Source organism: Eurytemora carolleeae, unplaced genomic scaffold (assembly GCF_000591075.1).
Source record: "Eurytemora carolleeae unplaced genomic scaffold, Eaff_2.0 scaffold450, whole genome shotgun sequence".
NCBI lineage: Eukaryota > Metazoa > Arthropoda > Copepoda > Calanoida > Temoridae > Eurytemora > Eurytemora carolleeae.
Window position 1 is genome coordinate 74338 of NW_019396352.1, and position 12487 is coordinate 86824.

Sequence of the window (12487 nt, forward strand, 5' to 3'; positions counted from 1 at the left end):
TTTATCATTCTACCTTTCATAAATCTTAATCAATATTTAGGGTTCTTTATCATTCTACTTTTCATAAATCTTAATCAATATTTAGGGTTCTTTATCATTCTACCTTTCATAATCAGTTCAAGTATAAACTTTTACTCAAAAGCAATCTAAGAAAGCTCTTAATATTAAAATTCTTCATCTCAATAATACTGGTAAAAAATGGAAAAAACGAAAAACTGCATGTAATTGGGGAAAACGGGGTCGAAAGTGAATGCTCCCTGACTATTCAAACAGGATATCTGAATCACTGTGAAAATTGTCTAATTAGTAATTATATATTAAGGAATTTAGTCGTTGTCAAAAATTCAAATTTTCTAATCCCTATATCTTTGCAACCTGATAGTGTTAACCTTTCATATTTCTAACTTAGATTAAAGAAATCTAGTCTTAAGGTAAAAAGGGATTAGAAAATTAGAGTTTGTGGCAAAACCTTAATTCATTTGCACGAAATATCAAATTAATGTTACCTATAGTTTCTCAAGATCTTTATAACAAATAAATAATACTGTAAGGTGTTTATTCTACAAGAAGAAAACATAATACTAATTTCTTTACAATGCCCATTCATTCATTCAATGTTCAGTGAAATATAAATAATCCTTATCCAAGTTCATTCAGCACACCATTTATGACAAATATATTTACTGTATGCGATGGAGTACATATTTTGGAGTTTTGATTAGAATAGTTTAATGAGAAGAGAAAAAAAATAATTATCTGATTTCTGGACTATTACTGACATCCATTATCATAAAATCTTTAACAAGTACTTTAACATTTTTGGCAAACAGATTCTCAGGATCTACCTGGGACTTATTAATTACAATATAAACATGACTTTTCTCCTCTCCGTTCTTATCAGTACATTCCATTGGGATCTGATCTAATGTAGTTTCCAGCTTGCCCTGCTCAATCTCAACACAATCAAACTCATGAACCCCTTCAGTGTCATCAGACGCTATTGTTGTTTCATCGGTGTCGTCGTTAAGTATCTCAGGTCTGGCAGTTGTAACGACAATTGTTGTATCATCAGATTCCTGAACTGATAGAACTGTTACTGTTGTTACGGTGAGTATCTTCTGAGATTTTGTTGTGCTTTCATCTTCTCCAGTACTCTCAGAGACATCTGGTGAAGAATCCATTCCTGTTGGAGAAACCGTTGTCATGCTCTCAATTGATTCCGTTATCTGGGTTGAGCTAGAATTAGACTCGTCATCAATATTTGCAATCTTGGAATCAGTTGTCGCTTCAAAATCATCATTGAAAACAGATGTCGCAGATGTCACAGCTTCCCCATCAGCATCAGTAGCTATGGTTACAGCTTCTTCATTATCATCAGTGACAGGAGTTGTTGCTTCCTCAACACTGCTGGTAATTGAGACCTCAATTTCTTTATTAGAATTAACAACAGCAATTGTAGTCTCCTTGTTGGTTGCTAATGTTTCCTCATCAACATTGGTGGCAGATGTTGTAGATTTATCAGCATCTTCTTCAATATTTACAGTAACCATAGAAACTTCTTTATCAGCATTGGAAACTTCTGTTTCAGTTTCCTCCTCAACACTGGCAACTGTTAAAACATCTTCATCACCGCCATTTGTAGCAGATGTTGTATACTCATCTGTGTCATCATTTTGTATCTCTGTAACATCAGTAGTTGTTGCTACTTCTTCATTATTTGTGGTAGATGGTGCCGCATCATCCATAGTAGAAGTTGTTGTGGCTTCATCAGAATCTCTTACAGCAGCAGTAGTGGCTTTTTTATCATCCACAGAAGCAGTTGTGATAGCATTATCTTCATCCATTGCAGAATCTGTTGTAGCTTCATCAGAATCTGCAGAAGCAGCTGTGATGGTTTCATCTTCATCCATTGCAGAATTTGTTGAGGTTTCATCAGAACCTGTGGAAGCAGCTGTGATGGCATCATCTTCATTCATTGCAGAATCCGTTGTAGCTTCATCAGAATCTTTGGAAGCAGCAGTGATTGCTAACTTGCTATCAATGGAAGACATTGTTGAAGTTTCACTAGAATCTTCAGAAGCAGCTGTGGCAGATTCTTCATCATCCATGGTAGAGGTTGTTGAAGCTTCATCAGAATCTCTAGAAGCAGCTGACGCAACTTCGTCATCCTCTTTAAAAGGGCCTTGTTCAACTTCAGTGGTCACATCCTCGGTATCATCATTGAAAACTTCACTACCTAAAGTTGTAGTTTTGGCCACATTTTCAGAACTTGTTGCTGTCTCTTCATTTGAAACCTGTGCAGAAGCTGATGTGGTTTTCTGGCTGTCCATAGCAGTAGATGTTGTAGTTTCTTCAGAATCGTTGTCAGCTGCTTTAACATTTGAATCAGCTTCCTCAAATATGGATGGAGTAGATGAAGTCTCCTCTTCGTCTAGGTTGTCTAGACCTTCGGGGAAAGATCTAGGGGTATCTGTTATGGTATTTTCATCAATTTCATCAGAAATCTCCTTGGTCTGATTCAGTACCTCAAGTTCCTTCATTTCAGAATCTGTAACTTCAGAAATGCTATAGGTTGTTGTTTCTCCTTGTTCCAAAGGTAGGTCAAGAGCACTGATGGTTGAACTGGGGAAATCAATCTCTGAGTTAAGATCCTCCTCTTGGAGAAGAGAACTTACAGTAGTTGTAGCTCCATCATTCAAAGCAACAGCAGACAAAGTACTGACTGAATCAAAAGCATCTTCTGTTGCTTCAATGGCATCCAAATCATCATTCAGGATTTTGGAAAATGTTGATGTTTTAGTATCATTTCCGGATAATTCAGTAGTATCTGCAGTTTCTTCAGTAGTATCTGCAGTTTCTTCAGTAGCATCTACTGAAGATTCAGTAGAATCTCCTGAGGATTCAGTATTATCTTCAGGAAAGTCTGTAGTGTCTAAAGATGATTTAGTAGCGTCAACATAATCATCGTAGATGTCCGAAGAAGTAGATGATTCAGATTCATCTCCAGAGGATTCAGTTACATCTCTTGGGGATTCAGGTTCATCTCCAGAAGATTCAGTTTCATCTCCTGAGTGTTCAGTTTCATCTCCTGATTCAGAGGCATCTATTGGAGATTTAGTTTCATCTACAGAGGATTCTACTGTATCTTCCGTGGTTTCAGCAGCATCTTTAAAGGATTCAGTGGACATTTCTGAGGATTCTGTTGCAACCCCTGTCGACTGAGCATTGTCTCCTGAAAATTCAGAAGTATCATCTTCGTCCTCTACATCATCATTGTAGATTTCTGATGTGGTAGATGTTTCAATGGCATCTCCTGTGGATTCAGTTGCATACAGGGAAGATTCATTAACAACATCAGGAGATTCAGTAGCATCACCGGAAGATTCAGAAGCATCATCTGCAGATTCAGTTGTTACTCCTAAATCAAAAGCATCTATATTGGATTCAGTAGCATCAGCAGGGGATTCAGTACCATTAACAGGGGATTCAAAATCATCTCCTGAGGATTCAGTAGCTTCAACAGATGATTCTGTAGCATCTACAAAAGTCTCAGTTGTATCTCCCGAGGACTCAGTAGCATCTCCTGAGGACTCAGTTGCATCTCCTGGGGACTCAGTAGCATCTCCTGAGGGTTCAGTTGCATTTCCTGAGGACTCCGTAGCATCTCCTGAGGATTCAGTAGCGGCAGCAGAGGATTCAGTAGTGTCTTCTGAGGATTCAGTAGTGTCTTCTGAGGATTCAGTAGTGTCTTCTGAGGATTCAGTAGCATTTCCTGAGGATTCAGTAGCATCTACTGAGGATTTAGTAGCATCAACAGAGGATTCAGTAGCATCAACTGATGATTCAGTAGCATCAACTGAGGATTCAGTAGCATCTCCTGAGGATTCAGTAGCACCAACTGAGGATTCAGTAGCATCAACTGAGGATTCAGTAGCATCTCCTGAGGATTCAGTAGCATCAACTGAGGATTCAGTAGCATCTCCTGAGGATTCAGTAGCATCTCCTGAGGATTCAGTAGCATCAACTGAGGATTCAGTGGCATCAATATAATCATTGTAGATAGGGGGGAGGGTGGATGATTCAGTATTCTCTGCGGTTTCAGTAGCTTCAATAATGTAGACTCCTTCAGTGGTGAACTCCTAAACAAATTAGAATTATAATCATGATAATGAAATCAAGACTAATAATATTGAAATTGTACAAAGATGTGAATAGAACAATAGGAAAATATAAATGTATATAAGACTTGAGACATTAAATAGAAATAATTTACATTTAATTTAATAATCGGTTGTATCCCGATAACAATGTAATTGAAACTGAATAAAACAGACATATTTTTAAACTGAGGTGTGGATGAATTTTAAACTAATAAATATTTCCGTTTTATATAAGTGAAGAAGTAAAAACCCTTCAAACTTTCTAAACTTTCTAAAATGATCCCGTGAAGCATTGTCTTTAATGAGTGTACAGCCTTGGAAGTTATACTTTTGGTTAGGACAGGCCTAGATAAAAGAAATAAATTAGAACTGAGCTTTGTTCAGTAGATTGTTCAGTCACAGTTACAGCTTCAGTATCCTCAATAGGTTCTGCAATCCTTACTCCAAATGAGTCTGTAACCGCATCTTCCTCTGTTATTGTCTCAGTAACCTCCTCTGTATTCTCCTGACAAGGCTCTGAAGATTCACAATCCACAACTTCTCGATACTTTCCAGAACAGAGTCCACCGTTCTTGGCGGGAATAGCGATAGTTCTGCTTCTCTCAGATTTCTTGTCACAGGAGCATGCGCTCCAGTCGGACCAGGGGGACCAGAGACAAGTGGTTGGGAGTAGAGAAACGGATATTTCAGGTTCGATTGTGGTTTTTTCTTCTGTTCCTTCTTTTTCCTCTTTTTCAGCATCCTCAGATTCGATACAGGTTTTAGAGTCAGTGTCAAGGACAAGGTTTGGTGGACAGGTGCAAATATAATCTTCCGCCTCATAATCATAGTTGCACTTATGAGAACAACCCTTCTCAGCACAGTGGTCTACAGGAGAAGATCCCTTGAATGAACCTGCAGCAATGAGAAACCTCTGAAACAAGATTCCCTTTTTAAACTTGAAACTGTTCCCAAGGGAGTCGGTAACGTTACTGGGCTGGATTGCAAAGGGAATGGCTAGGTATGCTTCTTTCAGAATATAGTTGACTTTAAAATTACAAACCACGCTCCCAGGTTGGAAACTTTCAACCCGAACATCAAATGTTGCCTGTTCATTGAGCTCTGGGTCGCTTGTGAGCATCTCCGTCAGATATTTCTCCATTGCTCCGGACAGATCCTTGAACTCCTTGGAGTCAGGGTTATTCAACTCCTCTCGGAACTCCATTAGTATCTTGAACTTTCCGTTGATTTCGTTCTTCTCGTAAACTGAGTTTGAATTATCTCCAGGTACGTGTGGAAGCACAAACTCCTCGCAGATACTTGCAACTGCTCCGGATATAACATTCTCTTCTGCTTGTGCTTTAACAGCTTCAGTTTTCAGATAACAACCTCTATTCTCTGCTGGGACGAATGTAAATAGTTTACAAGAGACCTGCTCAGTACACTGCTGACGACAGTCGTCCACGCTAGTTGCTGGAATGCTCAGAAGATCTCCTCCAACGAAATCAATCCCTTCATATGTGCAAACTGACTGCTCTTGAGTATTTTGATGTGTAATACAAGCGCTGGGTATAGAGCCTGAAACAAACTTAGGTCGTCTCACCGTCTCAACCTTGTCAAACTTCAGGAAACAGTTAACTCCGTCCTGATGCGCCCAAGTCCAGTATTGACACCCAGCCCTCTTCTCACATTCCTCTATACACTGACCAGAGCTGTTTGCACTTGTCTGGATTCCTCCTCCGCCAAACTCCTCCGGTAAATCTCCACCAAGAAACTGTACTCCGTCATTGTAGACACACTCCGGCCTGGATCCTGAATCTAGACAGGATACTGTGAGAAGTGAATCAATGTGCCAGGCTGATCCATCAGTATACTTCCACTGCTCTTTAGCAACATCTTCAACACACAGTGCATCTCCTCTATGAGCTAGTCCTCCGTTGAACTGAGCTGGTTTAGGTCCGACCATCCACAATCCCTTGTTCCTACTCATCAGATAAAATAGGTATTCTTCCTTCCTAGCGTGCTTATATATAGGACGGTCAGCTAGTACACCGTACAGTAGGTATTCTCCAACTCTGTTGCTTTGATGTTTAATTGCGTCCCCATTGGTTGCAATCTTTATTTTTGTACAGCATGATGCGATATCTTTACACTGAACCCTGTAGATTAAGGCAAATAAAAATACAGAAAACCAAATCATGGTTCGACTGAACTCCATACCCGACATAGCTTGCTTTCTAAAACGGCCAAGATTTGGCTAAATCCGTGAGGACGAAATTCAAGTATCTCTTGGTTAAGAATTTATACAGTTCTACTCTAAGCTCACCCTGCTCTCCGTCTTATCTTCACGGCAGCAAATGAGTGAATGTAGGAAATATTGTATTGCGCTCCGTTCTTACACCGGCGTTAAAATTACTGCAGCGGGTAGGGTTCCATAGCACAGTTTGGAGCAGGGTTGGATCTACGCTCATCTCTCCGAACCCATATCCATCAGTATAACTGCTTATCCCAACCCAAATTCCTATGAGTCACCCTTTTCTCGTCAAATCTGAAAGAAAATTATGTAATAAGTTTAGCAAGTTAAATAAGTTTAACAAGTTAAATAAGTTTAACAAGTTAAATAAGTTTAACAAGTTAAATAAGTTTAACAAGTTAAATAAGTTTAACAAGTTAAATAAGTTTAACAGTTAAATAAGTTTAAAAGTTTGGTTCAACAAATCTAATGACTTTAACGAGTTTGATAAAGTTTCATAAATTTGAAAGGTTGGATAAACTTATGATTTACTAAGTTCAGTAAGTTCGTTAAGTTTAACAAGATTAATAAGTTTGATTATGGTATGTTAAATTAGATTATCAAAAGGTTGATAAAAAGTACATTTCTTGAATTATGAAAATAATTGAAATGTTGTTGATGGTGATGCAGTGCATTTGATGTACAATGTACATTGTACAGGGTTTACCAAAAAAAGGGATTAAATGGAGAATTTAAAAATGCTCAGAAGTCATCTGTTTTTTACATAGTTTGGTTTTCATTAACTATCAGATAAATAAGACTTTTTAATGTTGTTACTTAAACCTATGTTTATTGAGACACCCTACACCAAATAATTTACCAGCTTTTTATATAAAATTGCAGACTATAAGTCATTAGGTGACAACCTAAAACTTTTATTCAAAAAATTGAATTGTTGAAAACGTGTATAAACCTAATTTGAAACCTTCAACTAAAATAAATTAAACAAGAAGTTGAATAAATTTAGTATTTCATTCAGAAATTCCATTGTAACTGTTGAAATCATGTTTTTCTACTTTGAAGTTTTAATAAACATCTTCAAATGAACTTTTTTAGGGCAATTCATATCCCTTAATAACTTAGAACAAAATAAAGAAAAAATAAGATGAAGGACCAAATCATAAAATTTGTAAAAATAAACTTGAAAAAAACATTTCTAAAACGGAATATTTCTAATACAGAGAATATCTTGTAGGCAATCGTTAAGCTCGTCAACTTTGGGTTTGGGTTGAAGTAAAGATATTTGAGTTTCAGGCTGACGAACTGTTTACAATCCTTCCGCATCAGCATGATTTAAGCAATCTTCATGAGCATTCATTATTGACATAGTTTGCTATAAGAGAGAGGAGTGGAGAGGAGGGGAAGGAGAAGTATGGAAAGAAGGGGAAGGAGGATAAGGAGAGATCAGTAGCTGGGAATAAGGGGAGGAGTAGGAGAGGGGAAGGGGAGATTTAGAGGAGTCGAGTGGAGAGAGGAGGAGGTGGAGCTCGTTGAGGATAAGAAGAGATCAAGAGGAGGGGAAGGAGAAGAAGAGATCCAGGGTGTGGATAAGATGGAGTATAGAGCTAGTGGGGAAGGAGAAGAAGAGATCCAGGGTAGTGGATGAGATGGAGTATAGAGCTAGTGTAGAAGGAGAAGAAGAGATCCATGGTGTGGATAAGATGGAGTATAGAGCTAGTGGGGAAGGAGAAGAAGAGATCCAGGGTGTGGATAAGATGGAGTATAGAGCTAGTGGGGAAGGAGAAGAAGAGATCCAGGGTGTGGATAAGATGGAGTATAGAGCTAGTGGGGAAGGAGAAGAAGAGATCCAAAATAGTGGATGAGATGGAGTATAGGGCTAGCGGGGAAGAGGGGACTAGGATGCAGAAGACAGGGGAGGAAGGTAAGAGTGGGCTTGTAGAAAGGAGTTGGGAGAAGGGTAAGCATGATGAGATGGGTAGAAACTTGGGATAAGTCAGAGATTGGAAGGGGGAGATATGGGCGGGGCAGGATTGGTGTTGGGGGAATATAATGGTGTAAATAAGAATGAAAAGTCCTTTTTATGATGATTTTAAAGCTATCATTAATAACCTACGATATCTAAGCATTTATTTTTCTTACTTTATTCACGGATATGTATTTTTTATTTGACGAAATGTATTTACATAAATGCGCGAAACCACAACTGCACGTTCCAAGGAATTGAGTCTTTGCCACAAACTCCGATTCGATAATCCTTGTATCTTTGCAACCAAATGTTGTAGACCTTATTTATTTCAAATTATGATTACTGTTAAATCAAATAATCTGAGATATCAAAGTTTTACACCATCAGGTTGCACAGATATAGAAATTCGAAAATTTGAATACGGGAAAAGTACAGGAAAATTTTTAAATTTTAATTTTAAATTAAAAATGGCTTTTTATGCAATTCAAAGAACTATCTTTAAAAAGACCATCATATTGAGAAATAACATTAATACTGAGATTGCTTAAAGGCCGTGGTGTGGGATATATCACGCATTAAATCTATTCATCCGTTCACTTCGGTGCAGTTACTTTAAAGTTTAAACTTTCTCCCTTCAGAGGAAAATTCCCGATATTCTTCCAGCGGAACCGGAAACGACCGGTTTTACAAGAACTGCAGTCATAACCGTTTAATTTCGTGTCTTTATTCTAAATCCATACACACACCACTACTCAGGCTTTCATTATTAAATGTTAAAACTAAAATTATCTTAGTTATTAGTTGTTTTCAATATTTTTTTTTCAAAAACCAACGAATCGGCTGTTCTGAACCGATTGGGTAAAATTTTTTTTGAGGGGGGTTAAGATGGCGTTCATGACCATTGAGGCTTTGAATTTGTCCCAGAAACAAATTCCATTTGTGTAAACATTGAAAATTCACAATTTCCTAAAAATACGAGCGCAAAGTGAGACCTAGTGTTTTGTAAAAACAAGATGGAATTAAGATAAGGGTGGTGTGTGAATAAAATTTTGTAGTTACAAATATTACTCTCACGGTAAATTCTAGTTCATTTCATGTACTCGGCCGAACTTCAACTAGCCAGGGCAAGCAGTACAGTACAAACCATACATAAAGACCATACAAGGCAAAACGGAACTGTACGCCAAATGAGTGATTCCCTTCTCGTGAAAATATAATTTGCAAAACTTTTTCAGGAGACACCGTTTTGCTAAACACCCACATTACTCCCTTATAATTCTCTTTCTACTGTCTACAAATATATATTATGAATCTTTCAGAACTGTGAAAATCGTTTTGTCTTTTTTTGTATTATTCTTGTTTATACATCTCTTCATATATTTCCCCCACCCCTGAAAAAAGGGTACTGTGTTTAAAGAAGAAAGGAAAAAAGTACTGTGGTTAAAGAAGAAAGAAAAATAGTAATGTGTTTAAAGAAGAAAGGAAAAGGGTACTGTAGCTAAAGAAGAAAGGAAAATAGTACTGTGTTTAAAGAGGAAAGGAAAAGGGTACTGTGGTTAAAGAAGAAAGTAAAAGAGTACTGTGTTTAAAGAAGAAAGGGAAAGAGTGCTGTAGTTAAAGAAGAAAGGAAAAGGGTACTGTAGCTAAAGAAGAAAGAAAAATAGTACTGTGTTTAAAGAGGAAAGGAAAAGGGTACTGTGGTTAAAGAAGAAAGGAAAAGAGTACTGTGTTTAAAGAAGAAAGGAAAAGAGTACTGTAGATAAAGAAAAAAGAAAAAGAGTGCCGTGGTTAAAGAAGAAAGAAAAAGGGTACTGTGGTCAAAGAAGAAAGGAAAAGGGTACTGTGGCTAAAGAAGAAAGGAAAAGAATACTGTGGTTAAAGAAGAAAGGAAAAGGGTACTGTGGTTAAAGAAAAAAGGAAAGGGTGCTGTAGAGATAAAGAAAGAAAAGGGGAAAGTGAAAAAGTAGGAAAGGCGGCATGGAGAAGGGATGGACTAAACTGTTGTGAAATGATGAGAAGATATAAAACATTGTACTTTTCTGTAAATTACATGTCGAGAATGAGGAGAAATTAATTAGGTTTAGGTTTGTTTCTTTATCTAACTAAACTTTAATAGGTTTTCCTATCAATCCTGAGGATCTTTTACCCTGGCAAAGTTTCTTCTACAAACCTTCATTTACTTGGTTTTACTTCAGATTCTTTAGTATCCAGAAACAGATACTTATTCCTGCTTATACAGACACTTATCCAGACTAAGGTTAGTATCCAGACAAGGATACTTATTCCTACTTATCTAGAATGAGGTCAGTATTTAGACACGGATACTTATTCCTACTTATCTAGACTAAGGTTAGTATCCAGAGACGGATACTTATTCCTACTTATCTAGACTAAGGTTAGTATCCAGACACGGATACTTATTCCTACTTATCTAGACTAAGGTTAGTATCTAGACAAGGATACTTATTCCTACTAATCTAGACTAAGGTTAGTATCCAGACACGGATACTTATTCCTACTTATCTAGACTAAGGTTAGTATCTTGACAAGGATACTTATTCCTACTTTGTCTAGAATAAGGTTAGAATTCAGACACTGATACTTATTCCTACTTATCTAGACCCGGATCCAGACACGGATATATATACGGATCAAGGTAAAAGTATTCTGACACAGATACTTATTTCTACTAATACAAAAAAATATACTTAATATTCCTATTTATCTATATAGAATAAGATCAGTATCCAGACTTGGAAACTTATTCAGAAGAATATTAGCATCTAGACAAGGATACTTTTACACAAATACTTGTAATGTTCAATGGTTGGTATCTTGACAAGAGTTTATTTCCTGACAAGGGATATTATCCTGACAAGTAAGAATATCCTGACAAGGGATAATATCCTTAAAAGGGATAATATCCTGAAAAGGGATAATAACCTGACAAAGGATAATATCCTGACAAGGGATAATATCCTGACAAGGGATGATGACCTGACAAGGGATAATATCATGACAAAGGATAATGTCCTGACAAGGGATAATGTCCTGACAAGTAATAATGTCCTGAAAAGGGATAATAACCTGACAAAGGATAATATCCTGACAAGGGATAATATCCTGACAAGGGATGATGACCTGACAAGGGATAATATCATGACAAAGGATAATATCCTGACAAGGGATATTATCCTGACATGTAAGAATATCCTGACAAGGGATAATATCCTGACAAGGGATAATATCCTGACAAAGGATAATATCCTGACAAGTGATAATGTCCTGACAAGGGATAATGTCCTGACAAGGGATAATGACCTGACAAGGGATAATGTCCTGACAAAGGATAATGACCTGACAAGGAATATTACTCTGAAAAAGGATAATATCCTGACAAGTGATAATGTCCTGACAAGGGATAATGTCCTGACAAGTGATAATGTCCTGACAAGGGATAATGTCCTGACAAGTGATAATGTCCTGACAAGGGATAATGTCCTGACAAGGGATGATGACCTGACAAGGGATATTACTCAGACATCTAATGTTATATGACAATATCCTGAGAAGGTTTGTATTAATCAAAGAGTGTATATCTATTCAAGGTTTACCTAATAACTTGCAGTATTCCTCCTTTTCATGAGAGAATTATATTCCAACTGAGTTTACTCCGGGTGTCAGGGAAAGCAGGTTGTAGATATAACTCAAGTTTGCAAACCATCTGAAACTAGGAGAATATTTGTTCAAGGGAAAAGAAAATATGCGAAAATCAATTTTTGATTAAAATAACAAGAAATCTTCTTCCCTACTGTTTACTACTTCCACACTACTCCTACTCTTTACTAGTTCCACACTACTCCTACTTTTTTACTACTTCCACACTTCTCCTACTCTTTACTAGTTCTACACTACTTCTACTCATTACTAGTTCCACACTACACCTCCTCTTTACTAGTTCCACACTACTCCTACTCTTTACTACTTCCACACTTCTCCTACTCTCTACTAGTTCCACACGTACTACTCCTACTCTTTACTACTTCTACTCATTACTAGTTCCACACTACTCCTCCTCTTTACTAGTTCCACACTACTCCTTCTCTTTACTATTTCCACACTACTCCT

At 37.2% G+C, this 12487-nt stretch overlaps 1 protein-coding gene across 1 annotated transcript; it reads right to left on the reverse strand.

Annotated features, from left to right (window-relative positions):
* Positions 1 to 539: 539 nt before the first annotated feature.
* On the reverse strand, positions 540 to 12089 carry LOC111701548 (serine-rich adhesin for platelets). The gene is made up of 3 exons (XM_023472878.1): positions 11974 to 12089; positions 4531 to 6687; positions 540 to 4139 (listed from the first exon to the last, which is right to left on the reverse strand). The coding sequence occupies exons 2-3, from the start codon at positions 6364 to 6366 to the stop codon at positions 753 to 755; spliced, it is 5223 nt and encodes a 1740-aa protein (XP_023328646.1). The 5' UTR covers positions 6367 to 6687; positions 11974 to 12089; the 3' UTR covers positions 540 to 752.
* Between the last annotated feature and the right edge of the window lie 398 nt (positions 12090 to 12487).